General features: G+C 54.0%; 9 protein-coding genes across 9 annotated transcripts; 5 read left to right on the top strand and 4 right to left on the bottom strand.

Annotated features, from left to right (window-relative positions):
* Nucleotides 1–897: 897 nt before the first annotated feature.
* Nucleotides 898–1620, top strand: CGCA056_v005884 (uncharacterized protein; the record flags this gene model as incomplete). Its single annotated transcript, XM_037321135.1, has 1 exon — nt 898–1620. One exon carries the CDS (start codon nt 898–900, stop codon nt 1618–1620), a length of 723 nt encoding a protein of 240 aa, XP_037179436.1.
* A 260-nt stretch (nt 1621–1880) lies between these two features.
* On the bottom strand, nt 1881–2569 carry CGCA056_v005883 (uncharacterized protein; the record flags this gene model as incomplete). Its single annotated transcript, XM_037321134.1, has 3 exons — nt 1881–1932; nt 2200–2221; nt 2290–2569. 3 exons carry the CDS (start codon nt 2567–2569, stop codon nt 1881–1883), a joined length of 354 nt encoding a protein of 117 aa, XP_037179443.1.
* Nucleotides 2484–3639, top strand: CGCA056_v005882 (putative mitochondrial carrier; the record flags this gene model as incomplete). Its single annotated transcript, XM_037321133.1, has 5 exons — nt 2484–2604; nt 2665–2685; nt 2743–2874; nt 2930–3077; nt 3138–3639. The coding sequence occupies 5 exons, from the start codon at nt 2484–2486 to the stop codon at nt 3637–3639; spliced, it is 924 nt and encodes a 307-aa protein (XP_037179442.1).
* Nucleotides 3640–3833: 194 nt separating this feature from the next.
* Nucleotides 3834–4309, bottom strand: CGCA056_v005881 (uncharacterized protein; the record flags this gene model as incomplete). The annotated part of the gene is made up of 3 exons (XM_037321132.1): nt 3834–3977; nt 4030–4221; nt 4292–4309. The coding sequence occupies 3 exons, from the start codon at nt 4307–4309 to the stop codon at nt 3834–3836; spliced, it is 354 nt and encodes a 117-aa protein (XP_037179441.1).
* Nucleotides 4310–6061: 1752 nt separating this feature from the next.
* On the top strand, nt 6062–7240 carry BSD2 (Metal homeostatis protein BSD2; the record flags this gene model as incomplete). Its single annotated transcript, XM_037321131.1, has 3 exons — nt 6062–6082; nt 6153–6599; nt 6665–7240. 3 exons carry the CDS (start codon nt 6062–6064, stop codon nt 7238–7240), a joined length of 1044 nt encoding a protein of 347 aa, XP_037179440.1.
* An 808-nt stretch (nt 7241–8048) lies between these two features.
* Nucleotides 8049–8899, top strand: Pcmt1 (Protein-L-isoaspartate(D-aspartate) O-methyltransferase; the record flags this gene model as incomplete). The annotated part of the gene is made up of 3 exons (XM_037321130.1): nt 8049–8150; nt 8222–8700; nt 8761–8899. The coding sequence occupies 3 exons, from the start codon at nt 8049–8051 to the stop codon at nt 8897–8899; spliced, it is 720 nt and encodes a 239-aa protein (XP_037180263.1).
* Nucleotides 8900–9164: 265 nt separating this feature from the next.
* Nucleotides 9165–10803, bottom strand: CGCA056_v005878 (uncharacterized protein; the record flags this gene model as incomplete). Its single annotated transcript, XM_037321129.1, has 4 exons — nt 9165–9669; nt 9734–10098; nt 10521–10562; nt 10591–10803. The coding sequence occupies 4 exons, from the start codon at nt 10801–10803 to the stop codon at nt 9165–9167; spliced, it is 1125 nt and encodes a 374-aa protein (XP_037180264.1).
* A 688-nt stretch (nt 10804–11491) lies between these two features.
* On the bottom strand, nt 11492–13082 carry CGCA056_v005877 (uncharacterized protein; the record flags this gene model as incomplete). Its single annotated transcript, XM_037321128.1, has 2 exons — nt 11492–12466; nt 12519–13082. 2 exons carry the CDS (start codon nt 13080–13082, stop codon nt 11492–11494), a joined length of 1539 nt encoding a protein of 512 aa, XP_037180267.1.
* A 1630-nt stretch (nt 13083–14712) lies between these two features.
* Nucleotides 14713–15456, top strand: CGCA056_v005876 (uncharacterized protein; the record flags this gene model as incomplete). The annotated part of the gene is made up of 1 exon (XM_037321127.1): nt 14713–15456. The coding sequence occupies one exon, from the start codon at nt 14713–14715 to the stop codon at nt 15454–15456; it is 744 nt and encodes a 247-aa protein (XP_037180268.1).
* Between the last annotated feature and the right edge of the window lie 1267 nt (nt 15457–16723).

Raw genomic sequence — 16723 nt, 5'->3', positions numbered from 1 at the left:
GACCACCTGCCGACTTGGCAGATGGGTGTGGTCTTTTCCGGAAATCATTGATGGGCCTCTGGTGACTCCAAAGCGCTGCTGCCACGGGGTCCGGACATGGAGCAAGAGTCATGAAGATGACGGACGCAAAGTCCGACTTACGCCCTGAGACTTTGCAGCCCGGGTCTTGTGTTTAGAGCCCAGCAGTCACCTTTTCTCCCCCTTTTGAGTTGATTCTCGTTGTTCCGCCTATCACGAGTTTGTTTCACTGTTCACTTGAGTAGAGGTCTGTCCCAACGATCCGGGAGCTATATCAGCCTCACATAATGCTCCGTTTTCTAGACTCGGCCGAGGGTGGACAGGCCTTGATTCGACTAGTGTTTCCAACAAACGAGACCACAACGCCAGTTGCGCCCCTCTTTTACGAGTAGTGACCAACGAGAAGGATTCTTCCGGCGGAACTACCACATCCCACCGGCAAATCTTCCCCATATTCTAGTCGACACGCGCTTCTGTCGTCCCCCTATCGTGGAATTTTGTCCTTGGACCCTGGACGAAGTTGGCAAGCGCTCCATCGGGCCACTCCCTTACAGCCTAGTAAACACCCAAATGGAGGATATCTCCGTTCTTGCCACGGGTGATGGGCCAGAACCTCTCCGCCGCTTTTGAACAGTGTTACGTTGTATTGAGCTCCTCTCATTTCGCGTGCTTCTAGGGAGCGGCCTGGGACCTTGTTGGTTCCAGAAGGCCAAGAACGAGATGTAGTGTAGTATAAAGAACTTCAGTCGTCGCCTCGACTTCGTGTCTGTGTCTTGTCTAGTAGCTCTTCACGTTCACTTCTCTGTCCATACCGTTCTCCATCAAACGTTTACATTCGTTCCAACCGTTCTTTTCATACACAAACCAACCGTCGCCATCATGCAGCTGTCTACCCTTCTCATGGCCGTCCTCCCGGCCTCGGCCATGGCTTTCCCCGGCATCTTCCCCATCGAGGGCCCGACCAAGACTGGATTCGCCAAGCGCGATTCTTGGGGCGGCGCCGTCTCCCTCGGTCCCTCCAAGTCCACCATCGTCAAGGCCGTCACCACCCTGACCCCCGGCGCCGCTCCTCCCACGCAGGCCGGCGTCCTCTTCCTCTGGCCCGGCATGTCCAACGGCACCGGCGACCTCATCCAGACGACCCTCGAGTCCTGGCCCGACAACAGCTGGTGTGGTGCCACCAGCGGCCAGTGGTGCGTCCGCGCCTCCGTCTTCGGTTCGTTCGGCCAGATCGACAGCGAGACGTCCGCCCCCGTCAAGGGCGACCAGGCCATCAAGATCGACTACACCCTCCAGTCCGACCAGAACACCTGGCGCCAGACCGTCACGGACGTGTCCTCCGGCAAGGTCATCAGCTCGCTCGACCACAAGTCCGGACCCTTCATGAGGGGCTACGGAACCGGCACCGAGTGCAACGACGGCTGCACCGGTACCATTGCTGAGCAGACCTACGCCAACACCGTCATCACCCTCTCCAACGCCGATACCTCCTTCGGCGAGACCATCGGCTCCAGCCAGGGTGCTGTCTACACCGGTCTTACCAGCAGCGAGGGCGGCAAGGTCTGGACCATTGCCTCCATCAAGGTCCCTGCCATGCAGTAATAACGCTGTCTGACAAAGGCGAAAATTGGTTTCATTGTATATATACGATAGTCTTTGACAGACTAGGGAGACGGGGCCATGTCTTCTTTAGCTGTAATTAAGCTTTTCGCCCCCACGCTACGTCTGCGTTCCCAAGTGAACATTGTGAATCAATGCTGCGTAATTGGGCAACTCATATTCTGTCGAGGCCAAGGCTTCCCATGGAACGTAATATGGTTGGATGATTCGATTTGAACAACGCCTACGTTGTTGCTGGCGTGTTAGGCATGGGCGTCATGGGCTTTGGCCTGGAACGAGGTCATGACTGCGTCTCTTGTGAACCATGGTAAGCATGTTGTTTGCAAGTGTATGCAAGCGTAAGAAATAATGTGAGAGCTTGGAAAGGTATGTCATGCTCGAGTCAGAGGATAAGAACACATGAAATCTGACGATAAGCGCGGATGTCTTCATTTGCCGAGAAATGCCATGGGATAATTCGCAAACTCTTTGCGTAGTCTTTAACAATACCCAAGTTCACTTAGAAAGCACCAAGGAATCATCAATGAGAGTTTATCATCATTCCTTGGTAAAGAAACGGACCCAAACGATTCATCATCATCGACTAACCTGGTGTTAGTTGAAAGCAATGGTTCGGTGTGTCGGTGAAGAGTTACGTCAGGCAGTACGTACCCGAGACGAGTTTGTCAGTGGTCTCCACACCCCGCGATTTCGGACGCAGGTGCACAAGCGCTGGCACGACGCTTGCGCCTGCACGCAAGTCGAGCTCTTTGGAGGGGAAGGGGAAAAAAAAAAAGGAGACAAAACCTGAGAACCACCATCGATTAACCGTACTTCTCGGTACATCCCGCCCACCGCACTCCACGATGTCGACCGCGACGACCGCCCCCGCGGCGACCAAGGATGAGTCGCAGCCCGTTAAGAAGGGGGGCCCTACGGTCCTGCGATCCATCATCGCTGGATCTACGGCCGGCGCCCTGGAGATTGGTGAGTTAGGACGACCGGACTCGTCCACAACTCAATGACTTGAGCTAATCGCAACCACAGCCATCACGTACCCTGCCGAGTGTAAGAATTCCTATAGCCGAACACCCCTCCCGAATTGCCTCTGACGCCTCGCGATAGTCGCCAAGACCCGGTCGCAACTGAACCGCCAACTGGCCGACGGCAAGAAGCTGCCCTGGCCGCCCTTTGGCAAGCAGTGGTATGCTGGCTGCACCACGCTGATCATCGGCAACTCCCTCAAGGCGGGAATCCGTACGTCGACTACGTGGCCGTGTGCGATGACAACGACTAACGACGCAATTGGCAGGATTTGTCGCGTTTGACCAGTACAAGAAGCTCCTCGCCGATGCCGACGGCAAGATCTCAGGCCCCAAGACGGTCATTGCCGGCTTTGGCGCTGGCGTCACAGAGTCCGCGCTGGCCGTGACGCCGTTTGAGAGTATCAAGACGACGCTGTAGGTCAATTCCCATCGCGACGAGTCTCGCCACCGCCCTACTAACCACTTGCCTCGCAGCATCGACGATAGGAAATCCCCCAAGCCTCGTATGCGCGGCTTCCTGCACGCCGTCCCCATCATCGCCCGCGAACGTGGAATCCGCGGCTTCTTCCAGGGCTTCGTCCCCACGACGGCACGTCAAGCGGCCAACAGTGCCACCCGGTTCGGCGCATACAACATGCTCAAGCAGCTGGCCGAGTCCTACACTGCGCCTGGGGAGAAGCTCGGCGCCGTCGGCACCTTTGCAATGGGTGGCATCGCCGGCCTGATCACGGTCTACGTCACGCAGCCTCTCGACACGATCAAGACCAGAATGCAGAGCATCGAGGCACGGACGCAGTACGGCAACTCGTTCCGTTGCGCGGGCATGATCTTCAAGCAGGAGGGGCTGCTGACGTTCTGGAGCGGTGCGCTGCCTCGTCTGGCCCGTCTCATTGTGAGCGGAGGACTGGTGTTTACCATGTACGAGAAGAGCATGGATTTCATGGACAAGATGGACCCCGAGAGACGATACATTTAGGAGACGTTGGTACTTGAAAATAGAATGGCGTTTGGGTCTACTTTGTGTTGGCATAGACACACAATACGGGGGTACAGATATTATACATGGTACTGTACATAGTTGAGGGTCCAGCAATAATGTCTCGCAGAGGGACATGGCCTTGCCAGGGACGGTGCGACATGCGCGGGGTATTTGATGTATCATGTCCTTCATTACTGGAATCTGAACATGCCGCTGAGCTTCTTGGACATGTTCTGCAGCCAGCCTCTCGTGGGGGCCTCCTCCAGCTCTCTCAGCAAATCATTGAAGTATGTGGGCTGGCTCTTGGGCTGCAGCAGCTCGCCATTCAAGGGAAACTGAGGGCGGTCAGCGGGAGGTAAGTCAATCGCACGGGGCCGCGGCACACACCTGCTTCTTGAACCTGTCGTCGGCCAGGGCGTACAGGGCGTTGGCCTGCTTCAGCTCGCTCAACTCGTCGACGGCGGGGTTGGCAAACCTCCTCTCGAGGCCGCGGGCGGCGAACTCGGGGAACTGGACTTCGGGGCGGAGGTTGTCTTTCGGCCACAGCGCCAGAGCGCGCTGGAAGTGCTTGTATGCTTGCTGCAGTCAAACCGTGTAAGCAACGGAGGGACGCATCGTGGGAGCTGCAGCGAAGAAGGGAACTACTCACGCTTGTTGACCGGGCCATTTTTGCGAAGAGAACAGGAAGGGTGAAATGTTTGGTTGTTACTCTCCCAACATGGTCTCGCCGTGGAAGTGAATCCTAGCCGGCGGAGGGGGGGTTAATGCGACGAGATGGCGAAGTCGCAAAAGATGGAAGACGCCGTCATCGACGTCAAGGATTTTTGCGCTGGACGGCAGACGCAAATTCATTTCTGGAGCGCACGCTGCCCCGGAGCTTACCCGTTCCGGCAATCGGCAGAGCAGCTTTGGGGTGGATTATTGTAAGGTTTCTGATTGGCTCTTGACGACGGCCTGCCGCAGGGTAGGTAGGTGCACGCGAGACTGAGTACCGTACCTGGGGCATGATTAAGTCTTTGTGATGTCTGTCGGCTTGCATGGTGCCCTGAATTCGCATTGTTTTTTGCATTTATCTCATGTTTAAACGGCTGAGTACCTACCTAGGCGATGGACATTGATCGAGAAACCCTGTAGCTTTCTCAGCGCCTTTTGGCCAAGAACCGTTGTGAAATACCTTTGAGAAATCGTTTACCCTAGAAGATACCCCAAATGAGACTAAATCCAGCAATTCAATAAATGAAAACAGAAGACCAAATCTCTAAAGTTAATAACAGTAACCATTAGAAGGAGGACTTATATACTTTATGAATAAAACCACGTCACTAAGTAGCAAGCAGGCAGCTCAAGGTGCCAGGCGCAACCCCGGCCCATAACCACTCACGAAGCAGCTGCAAAACCGAGACAAGAGGCAGCAGTAAAACACCATAAAGGCACAGCAAGTTTGAGCTGAGTCTAGAATCATGTATGCAGAACGGGTAACACAAGGTACCATGTGGCCGGCTACGGATGTTGAGAAATGGGTGTTATCGCTAGTGTCTCCATCTTCATCATTGTCATGCCCAAGCGAGGTATGCCAATGTCATTGGTCGGTAAGGTAGCGGCAACCGTATCGCCTCAAGCATTCCAGATTGCTCCCATTCCTACCTAGGCCATGACAGTGTCGAGAGACGAAAGCTACGCTGTAGACCGAGTCGAAATCAACAGGTTCGCGCGAGTGCAGTGTGGGATTGGCAGGTCACATGACTGACCTCGCCCAGTTGTCTCGTGCCCACGCCATGTCCCCCCCACTGTTCCAGCACCCCCAGGCCACGGCCTGCTAAGCTGGAATGGCTTAGCGCATAGTCCCGAGCCATGTCAAAGGGCATCACTGCCACAGGGGGCACAGGGGCTTGCTCCAGGCATTTTGGCGCCTTTATTGTCGCAAAGCCTGCCTTATGTAAGACACCTACCCAACACTGAAGGCACGGAAGTCGACGCATAAGCCTCCACCCGTACTTTCGCCCCTTAGTGAGGTGCACCTCCGTCGGCTGCCCCCCAAACGCACCGAGCCAACCGCCGCGACTGCAGGAGGAACAGCAGCAGAAGCCCGCCCGCTGCGGCTGTTTCCCGTCGCCCTCGTCGTCTTTTCCTTGCATTGTTCTTTAGCAACCTCCAAACACCCGTCATTCCTTTTGCCGACTTTCTTCCCTCCGACGTCTCCTACGATCCCGACTGACGATCGACATTTTTCCTTGCCGCTTTGTTTCTTTTCCTCTGCGTTCCTCCCGACTTCATCTTCTTCCACTGGCCTTTTCCCATCTCCCTCTCGCCGTTTCAATCAATCAACGCTAGTCGCATCGTCCGTAGTGGCGAAAGGGGCCTTTCGAGTTCCTCGATTTCAACACGACGCCGCAAACCCACACAAAAAAACATCGTCAAGATGGCTGGAGGTTATGAGAGGGTAAGCTTCATAGCCTGGCCCCGATACCTTCCACCGCCACGACAAACATACTCACGTCTTGTTCCATTAGGTGAATGCCCATGATCACGATGAAGACGGCTTCGAAGCCCCCAACTCCGCTCCGCCAAGACGACAATCGCACCCCGTCCCCAACTCACCACCGCCCTCTTTCCACTCCAGAGCGTCCTCGCGCGACCGTCGTGGAGTTGATCCCGCACTGGCAGACGCCTTCGATACCGACGGTGACGGTAGCGATGACGACGCCGATGACCGACAACGCTTAGTCCGCGCCGACTCCACCCAGGCTTCCCGCGACGCATCACGCAACCCTTCCTCCGAATCGAGACCCCAGCCCGAACGCCATGTCACACAACTGCCACCAACAGCCTCCACCACCGCCGGCGGCCCGACAACGCCCTTCCGCATTTACGGCAGCGGCATCCAGAATGAAGGCGTCTTTTCCAACTTGACTGCGAAGCCCGAGCGTGGAGGCGAGGTGAAGGAAGAACAACCTCCCGTACGTCGCATTAATCCCCAAGGGCAGAATAATCGTGATTTCGAGCGAATACTGACAGAAAATAGACGTACGAGCAGGCCGCTGCCGATGCCGCTCCCCCCTACTGGGAAACCACGATCCTCGCTCCTGGCCTCGGCGGCCCCGACGAAGTCTACATCGACGGCATGCCCGTGGGCTCACTCTTCAGTTTTGTCTGGAACGGCATGATCTCCATGTCCTTCCAGATCGTCGGCTTCATCCTGACCTACCTCCTTCACTCGACCCACGCCGCCAAGAACGGTTCGCGCGCGGGCCTCGGCATCACGCTGATCCAGTACGGCTTCTACATGAAGGGAACGACGGAGGGTGACCATCCACCCAAGATGAACGGCCAAGACGGTTACGCTGCGCCTCCCGACCCAAATTCTCACAACTTCGACCCCAACGCGGTCACGGGCGAGGGTGGCGGCGGCGTGGCGGACATCACTGGACAGGAGTGGATTGCCTACATTCTAATGGTAGTTGGCTGGTTCGTCCTTATCAGATCTGTTAGCGATTATCTGAAGGCGAGGCGACACGAGCAGCTGGTGCTCCAGAGCCCAGACCGCGGCCTGCCCGTGCCCATCATTGCCGAGGGCGAATCGACGGAGAGAGTGGTTTAGTTTTGGCGTCTTCATGCATCACAACGCGCAGCAATGTGTCGTAGGCTTTCCGTTTACTGGACAAAAGTCTACAACAATGGCACCCTTTACTATTTCTTTGGCTGTGTCATCGTGGGTTGCTAATGGGATGGGAATTCACGGCGTCGGGTAATCTGCATATATATTTGGCCATGGGAGCGCGAGGCCCTCCCTCAGTATCACATCACAAATGAGTTTTTAGTACATCTGCTCCTCGACTGCCCGACTAGTGTGACAAACAAAACCTCCGACAGCGTTGATTATTACCTGACACGGTTGGCCTTGACGGAGCAAAACGGTGACATTCCTGCGGTGCTCGTGGGGAATCTTTCAAGGGAATTTAGTGGTCGCAGCGGGATGATCCGTAAGCGGGGGCGAAGGTTTAGCGCTCGCCGGGGTGTTGTGGACTCGGAACTGCAACGGTTTACTGCAGTTGCCCCTCATCTCCAGCGGCTCTAGAAGCTCTGGGGAAGCGGGTTGCATCATTCCACGCGAACCATCGCCCGAGAGCATCGACCTGCTCCCGCCACATACCTAGGTGCACCTTCCATTCTTCATGTTGATAAGCACCTAGGTAAGGAAGCGTACCTAGCTCAATACACCGCGACACAGTTGTCCACCTTCTCCAGGTCCCTCGAGTTTTTCCATCTGTTTCTATCGTTATTCGGGTTTGTTCGCCGCCACGATTTCTCGGTACCGTCTCGTTCGGAGAGCTCTCAAGCTCGTCCCAAGCTCGGTCAACGATCAACCCACACGCCAAGTGCACCGCTCCCTCCCTCTCAACCTCAAGATGGCCTGGCGGAGCTCCGGCGCATCAAATAAAGACCTCGTCGAGAACTTGTGGCGCAATGGTCTCATAAAAGACCAACGGGTCAAGGACGCCTTTCTCAAGGTAAATGGCATGCCTCGCCACTTCGCCAAGGTAACGGCTGGCGCGAGCAGAGAGAGGTGCTGACATTCTAGGTTGACCGCGCATACTACGCTCCCTCCGCCCCCTACGAAGACTCTCCCCAGTCCATCGGTCACAAAGCAACCATCTCCGCGCCGCACATGCATGCCACCGCTGCCGAATCCCTCCTCCCGCACCTCATCCCCTCCGCGACGAAACCGGCCCCGCGCGTGCTGGACATAGGCTCGGGGTCGGGGTACCTGACGCACCTGCTCGCGGAGCTGGTGGGAGAAAAGGGCCTGGTGGTCGGACTGGAACACATCGGAGCGCTGAGGGACCTGGGAGAGCGCAACATGCGGAAAAGCGACGAAGGGCGGGCTTTGCTGGACAGCGGCAAGGTGCGATTTCACACGGGCGACGGGAGGAAGGGGTGGGTAGAAGCCCCGCGGCCAGGGGAAGAGGGAGGCGGCACCGGGTGGGATGCCATCCACGTCGGCGCTGCAGCCGTGGAGCTCCATCAGGAGCTGGTGGACCAGCTGCGCGCTCCGGGCAGGTGAGTAGTAGACTGCCTGTATGTCGACGACGGTCGTCGCGGGGGCTGACTGCAGTACAGAATGTTTATCCCCGTCGAGGACGACAACGGCTACGACCAGTATGTCTGGGCCATTGACAAGAAGGAGGACGGCTCCGTCGTCAAGGAGAAGCTTTTTGGTGTTCGATATGTGCCCTTGACAGACGCGCCCAAATCATAAAGACCTGAGATCATGGCACCCCCTGCTAGCCCGCTAAACTGCGACTAGAAACAGAATACCGAATTTTGTATTGTCATGAACAATGGACACATTCCATACTCTTCATACTTTCAATTTCATCGAGCACTCCTTTGGGGGTGGGACGCGGCGATGGAGTAAGGATGCATAGGCGAAGTAGCGCACCATGCACAACAGGCAACAACAATGTTCTAAGAGAAAATTAATGCAGACAGGAAAGAGGTACAATAGCAGCCCAAGTACAACATCAGCTTTCGCCGGCCAGACTTTCCCCACTGGTGTTATAACCAAGAGCATGACATCTTCCAACGTACATGCCATGAATCGCGTTGTGGCGATTCCAACAGGCTTTGAAAGCAGAATTCCTGGTCTTCTTTGGGACCGTCTTGAAAAGTGCTAACAACGCGCCTGCAACTGGAAGCATCCGCTCATCGATAGTGTCGTAAAGTTCCACATATTTCCCAACCCAAAGACTATGGCGTAAACGGGTCACAAAAACATGATCAGTGTCGCGCCGCCGGGTGACCTTGAACTCTAGCGGCAAGTGCCGTGTCAGACGCCGAAGTTCGGATTCGACATCGGCAAGATCTTTCTGCGTAAGTAGCTCTTCAATTTCACTCCAGCGCTGTCGACAATGCCTAGTATGCATCACATCCTTCCAGCCTTTGCGCTTCGCCTTCGTGGCCGGTACCAGCGCAGGGGCATCAGACAATGAACTGTCTTGATCACTAGCAGAGCTAGTACCCGGGTCACTGAATGGAGTGTCAGCTTTATCAACCACGACGATTTCAGCTCGGGTGGTGGGAGTTGACTTACTCCTCTTCGTAATCAGAAGTTGGTTCCCCGACCCCCCCTGCCAGAATTCCGTCATCAGCCGCAGCCAACAGCGAAAGCTCAAGTGAAGACGGCGCCGGCACGCCTGCCGACTCAAGTAGCCTCACATAGTGGCATTTCTCCCGCCGCAGCTGCGAGTTCTCCGCCTGAATCCGTTCGTTCTCCGCCTGCAACCGCTCGTTCTCCGCCAACAGAGCCTCCATCGCCTCTGTGTTGCGCAGCAGCTCTGTACGTAGTCCCTCGATCTCGAGCACATGCCTGGCCGGCCCGTCCCTCATGCAGGTCTTCTGGAGCTCGTACTTTCTTCCTGACTGCTTGACGAGGAATGCTTCGAGCCGATAGGTTTTCTATCCAAATGTTAAGAGGACCTGACCAGCGTACCGACGGCACTTACATGCGATTGTTGGCTTTTCCAAAGCTGGATCCCGGGCAACCTGTCGAATGGGCTCTTAAACTCGAGCCAACTGTTAGACGAGTGAAATGCGAACCTTGAAGCGACCATGCTTCCCCTTCTACGCCTAACGTACCGACACACCACACATAGCGTAGTATATATCCCACAAATGGGATTTCCTGAACAGGAGCTCAAACCGCTCCTGCTTTCGCGGTGGCTTTTCGTACGACTGCACCTGTAGCTCGGCGTCACAACGACGGCAGCCTGGTAGGCAAAGGCAGCACGCGCAGCATGGTGACTTGCGGTGTTTTTTCCGCCGGTCCCGCCTCGAAAAACAGATCTGATTTTCGCATTCGTCGATTTTGAGTTGCTTACAGGCCAGCAGATTGGCTGCTTCCATGAGGATGCCGTGCCATACTACCAAACAGGTTAGCTGGGTCATTACCGTGTCGCCAAGTTGCTTGCCTTCAGGACTGATGTCGAGGAAGGCGCAAATGAGGTAAAGAGGCTGGAGGAATTCCACGGTGAAAACATGCGGACTGTGCACTTCGGGAATGACCTCTCTTGCGCAGCTCACTGCCATGTTTGTGCAGATGGAATGCAACATGCTTTGCACGAGGCTGGTGGGATCTTTGACTGCGTCCTCGACTTCGGCCATGGTTGTGGTACGCGGCGGAAGAATTGATGGAGGCTAAACCTTGACCAATATTCTGAGGAGGAAGATCTCCTTTTTATCGACGAAATAGCCATCGCTCAATCACCCAAGCGTCTCGAATGGGAGGTGCCATCAATCCCAACTGTTCCGAAGGCTAAGACGCGTCGCGTATGTGAAGGACGTGTCGTGGCTCATCTTAGACCCTAGGAAAGGCAAGCATCTGATTACTTCGAACGGCGATGGAGCGTTTCGATTGATTAACTTGTGGCGCCTTGGGGCCGCACCAGTCCTGGCAACCCCTTGCATCAGGCAAGGACAAGCTGCCCAAATTTCCTTTTCACGCAATTGATACATCTCGCAAAAGAAAAGAAATGGCAAGTTCAGCGGCGGCAACCCGAGGTGCTTAAGGGGCAGGAGAAATGTGGGGGGTTGGCATGCTGACCCTTGAGTCTCTCGCGTCTTCCGCGTCTTCCGCTTCTTCATCCTCTCTGTCATGTATTGCCCAAGACAAGACTCAATACGCAGGATGTGTATTCGGTTCAGTCGCAGGGGAGAACGATCATTTATATCTTCTCATTGTAATGTACATGTGGATATCGAGTGACTTTTGCATGCGAGGGCAGGTTCCCGACCATAACCTCTCGACTGCAGTCCAAAGAGCAGATAGGACCCCCATAAATCATAAAATCATTCAGATCTGGTTTTGCTCTTCTTCTTTCACAGCCTCTGCCTGTCGAGATTCCATCTCTTGGTCTAGTTTCGTGTACTCTAATACCACGTTCCCTATCCGCGGCATATGCTTGATACTGAGGAATGCCTGTCCGTGGTCCATGCCAGCCAGGTACATCAGCTCTAGCTCCCCTTGCCCTGACCATCTGTCAGGAGTAGTGGACCACTCGTGCTTATCAGCGCGGCTATAGCTGAGATCGCCGAAATAGACGTAGCTGGCCACCGCGTCTGGATCTGTTACGCAGTCTTCCCCACCCAAGACTACTGTCGTGCGTTTCCCTTGAAGCTCAGGGGTCCAGAGAATAAAGTCCTGCCAGCGGAAGCGCCTCGCTAAGGTGTGCGCTGTCATCGCGTCCGTGGCTACGAACCAGATCTCCCATTCATTGCCCCATTTCGGTGTTCGTCGAGTGAAATTGTAGGCCACTGCAGGAAGATGGAGCAGCAGCGAAACGGGATCGATGAGGACGATGGAGTTTATTCGTCTCGCCAGGTCTGGTTTCTTGAGGAGGGGGGCCGCAAATAGGGTACCAAAGGAGTTTCCCACAAACACAAAGTCGTTATAATTTTGTTGCTGAATAATTGCATCCATGCCGGCGACAAGCTCATCGGTTGGGGGCAACGGCGGGCAAATGCGTGAGGAGACGGGTAGTATCTCGATACAGAGCACACCGACGTCCTTAGGAATAGTCCACAGCCAGTATAGATATGGGAGCAGGCCGACACCAACTCCGTGGATAAACAGGATCGGGCGATGTTCCTTGGATGAATGGGGACGGCAAAAGTAACTCAGCTGCGAGCTATTCGATTCATTCGGTGCCAGGAGGGTCATAGGTCGCAGAGGGAAGACGGAGAAGAAAGTCTTGCGCGGTTGTCGGTAAAACTTGAACCCTCTGATCGCTAGGACAATGGTCACAAAGAGGTCGAGGCCTCCTACTATCTGATTTTGTCTCATGAGCTAGTTCTTCGTCGCTGAAAGGTGATGAACTTACAAGATAGAACAGCAAGCTGCGATGCCTGATGTCGATCGGATCGACACTGAGGCGCATTGGGGTAGAGTCACCATATCCCTTCTTGATGGTTACTCCCGCGCGCTCTTCTGCATCTGCGATATATTCCTCGAGCTCGGCGTCATGCTCTCCTGGATTGCCCTGCTTGTCGAACAGCGCCCACATCAACCAGTCCTTCACATTCTCTCTGCGAATATCTCCAAGCTGGGCATTGCAATGCCATTTCCGTATGTACTGCTCGACATCTGGAGCGTGGTCAAGACCCTTTTGAAAGAATTGTCGGCGCTCGGCCTGCGACAATGGTTCGACTTCGAAGCCCGGCTTCTGTAAGCGAGATCGGAATGGAAGATAAAAGGCGAAGTAGAAGACGATTTCGATAAGGCCAATGACTTCGATTATGATAGACACGGGGTGAGCAATCCCAGGCACACCTACTATGGCGAAAATAAACCAGAAGTAAATGAAACATAAGAAGCCTAGGTACTGGAAGAAGACCACCATGGTCCTCACCAGGATGAGTTCCGGGACCGACTTTCCCACAAGCATGTCGAATAATCCAGGATGGGATCAAATGATTGGTCTAGGGATGATAACCAGATCACATCTGGTCGTGCTCGAGCGATTCGATCTGGAGGCACACTGCTATCTTTATTGTGACCATAGGAAAAAGCGTAGTCCGACAGCTGGGAGCTGGTGTCAGAGATCTACGAAACAGCATGGATGAGACCTGGGTCGTGACAACCCTCCGGCCGAGGGAAAAAGCTCTTGCTTGTGACTTGTGATTTGATAAGTTGCTCATTGGGATTCATCCAGCACGTTCCTTGAGGAAGTAAGTGATGTGAGAGTTCAGACGAAACTCAAACGATCCTGTACCGCCCACGCTGGAGTGAATCGCCGCACCCAGTACCGCATGAGAGTAGGGGAGACTGTCTTCGCCACAACGAAACGTCACGTTTGTGCTTCAAGGTTGGGTTTGCAGGGATGCGCATGTCGTCCGCAGTATTGCCGATGCCCATCTTGCGCGCTGCCAGTACAAGTTGGCGGTCGAAGACGGGACAATGATGCCAAGTTGGAAGCCAATTTCTCGACGAGGTCGCAAAGTGACACTCGTAGGGTTGCTTCGTGACGAGTGTGGGCGATATCCGGAATGTCACGCTAGGCCGACATATGTCATCTGGATGAAGAGATGAAGAGCCATGGCGAAGACGATGTGAATGAAGCCTGCCAGTTTCAAAAGCTTCAGAAGCGTCAGTTTCGCAGAACAGGCTCGGCTACGCGGGAGTCACGCGGCGCCAGAAGCCTGAGGGAGTCACTATTTGAGAATCGAGAATCGCAAACGAGTCAGGGAAGAGGGGTTTTGCAGGCAGTAAGGTTTGAACTCAACGGGCGATGGTGATGACAATGCATCAGCAGAACTGAGGAGGCGCAGGGTTTCGGTCGAGTGATAAACTGCAAGAGAACCGAACGACCAAGTGCCCGGGCGGGCCGCGTACGATTTGAGCCCACCTCTTCATGGATCACGGAATCATGGGTGAAGAATCGGCCAGTTTGTCCTGTTGTCTGTCCTGAGAAGCTTACTATGCGTGCAGGGCCACCACTGATTCAAGAATCTGATTGGACGCCACAATCCGGACGGGGAGCAAGGGCGGAGGAATTCTCGACCGTCGACTCCCTTTCCTATCACTGAAATACCTTTGTGGCGTCAGGGATCTAATCCTTCGACCGATATGTCTGGGTCGTAGCCCAAGCCACCAACAGCAACTCGGCTCAACATGAAGCCTTCGCCATGATGTGGTTTTGCCATTGCGATGCTGCCTTGTAGAGAATCGCATTACCGCCGCGCTTTGGGAAAGAATAAAAGGGCGTCGCCTTCCTCGCCCCAGAGCACCGCTGCTGTCAGTCAGTATTGCCACTGTGATCACCATCAACACTGTTTTCGACTTCTTAGCCTTCTCGGCCCTCACGCATTTGTTTGTTACTGTGAAACTCAAAGTGCAACTAGCATACAGTCGCACTGCTTTCATACAGCTGCTTCTACTCATCTCTCCCCACTGCAGCTTTGCGACCGGACTTCCGCCCCGTCCGGCTACACCCCAGCTTGCCGACCCCGGTACCCGCATTCGCATCGTCGCATCCGTAATCGGCTTACCCCGTCTCCACTGTAAAGTCCGTCAACATGCAACCCCCGAAGACGATCCTCTTCCTCGGGGCAACCGGCGGCTGTGGCCAAGCTGCCTTGCGTCGATCGCTGGCCGCCGGCTTCACGTGCATCGCACTCTGTCGGAACCCAGACAAACTTACGTCTGTACTCTCCCCCGAAGTCCATCCCAATCTTCAAGTATTCAAGGGAAACGCGCACGACATGGAAGCCATCAAGAATTGTATCGTTTCGCCTCATGACGCAACATCTTTTGTGGACTTCGTCATCTCCACCATTGGTGCCTGGTTTGAGTTGCGAAAAATGACTCTTGAGGACGTACATGTATGTGAGCATGGCATGGCTGTTCTTCTCAATGCCATCAAGACCCTACGCACCGAAAGAGGAGTTTCTGGACGTCCTCGTGTCATCGGACAGAGCAGCACTGGCATATCCAAGTTTGGCAGAGACACACCGCTTATCATTTACCCCATATACAAGGGCCTTCTCTCCACACCACACCAGGATAAGCGCGCGTTGGAGGAGCTTCTCTTCAACTCCGGAGAAGAATGGACAGTTCTCCGAGCTAGTTTTCTCACCAACGGAAACGAAACTTCTGGTGTTGCAATCAAGGTCGGTGTCGAAGATCCTGTCAGTGGCGTGAAGAGCCTAGCCATAGGATATACAATTTGCCGAGAGGACGTGGGCAGATGGATGTTCGATAATATCTTGAATTGCAGCAACGACAAGTATGTTCGCAAAGTGGCGACTATCACATACTGATGGCTGAAATAATTGTCTTGCAGGATGGCAATTGAGTCATACACGGGGCTTACCCATCATTTTGCGTGGTGCCATGACGTCTCTTACGAGGTACTCTACAACTGAATACCTTCGGGTCAATATTTCGCAATGGGCTTCCTCAGTTCCCTGATCATATTCGTTGTGACCATTCAATTATCCGACAAGAAGGCTATCAAAGGCTTTGATATTTGCGCAGGGGCGACTTCGTAGCTTGAACTTTCGCCAAAATGCATGTTAGGAACTACAGTTCTCGTAAGAGAAAGTCTACTCGGGTCTGGTATCATACTATAGTCACATAACACCCACTATAACTACATCGTGGTGCTATTAGGGATAGGATAGGCATAAAGAGATATTAGTAACATTCCATGAGCCTTTTAGTAATGCGATGGAGTCAAGCATGAGTGTGAGTGATGTAATACATGTTTCCTCGTCAGAGTCATACGGTAGTCAACAAGGTGGGCCTCCAGTCGGCAAACTGCGAAGAAGAAAACTTAGAAGGGAAGAAAAAAAAAGACATTTGAGGCTCTCAAGAAACATTAGCCCTGCCCAAAAGAATTATGTATGCGGGGCGTTGGGCATATTCTCCGTAATCAGCTCCGCAGGCGAATTCTGTCTGATTCACGGCAAGCCCAGGGACTTTTGTGTTGCTGCCCTATGCCATGAAGGGGCACAATTGCCGATGCATCCCGATCGCACCAGAGCAGCGTGGGTTGTGTGATTGGTTGGCATGGTTGACGCTGATCCTGTATATTTCTGGTCTGCAGCGGTTGCGTTAGGCAGAGGGTATCTGAGAGGATGGACACGCCCTTCGACGACATCAACTGCTGTTGCAATTACTAATTGCTGATCTGCAGCTACGATGCATCACAGGTAAAGGATAAAAGCCCTGAAAACCCCCTTAACCCAACCATTCAGTTTGAGACAGCCAGTCAATCCATACTTAAGCTATTTAATACCAAACACAACAAATCTTCAACATCGTCGAATAGTATGACGAAAAGGTTCAAGGCGGTTTTCTTCGACTTCATGGGAACGTGCCTTGACTGGCACTCAAGTGTGCTCCAATCTTGGCCGTCTTCAATTCCCAGAGACGAGGCTTCGAAATTCACGTTGGAATGGCGCAGACAATGCTTCATCGAAAACAACGCAAGATTCCTCCAAGACCTTCCCCCAGAAAACATCGACATAACGTTGAACCGCGTTCTCGAAAGTTTCTTAGACAGGCTGCCGCAACACACAGCTA

The sequence above is a fragment of the Colletotrichum aenigma genome (genome assembly GCF_013390185.1).
Source record: "Colletotrichum aenigma strain Cg56 chromosome Unknown KSG_Cg56_contig04, whole genome shotgun sequence".
Taxonomy (NCBI): domain Eukaryota; kingdom Fungi; phylum Ascomycota; class Sordariomycetes; order Glomerellales; family Glomerellaceae; genus Colletotrichum; species Colletotrichum aenigma.
The sequence above is the reverse complement of the archived record's forward strand: the minus strand, read 5'-3'. Positions and strand labels throughout refer to the sequence as shown.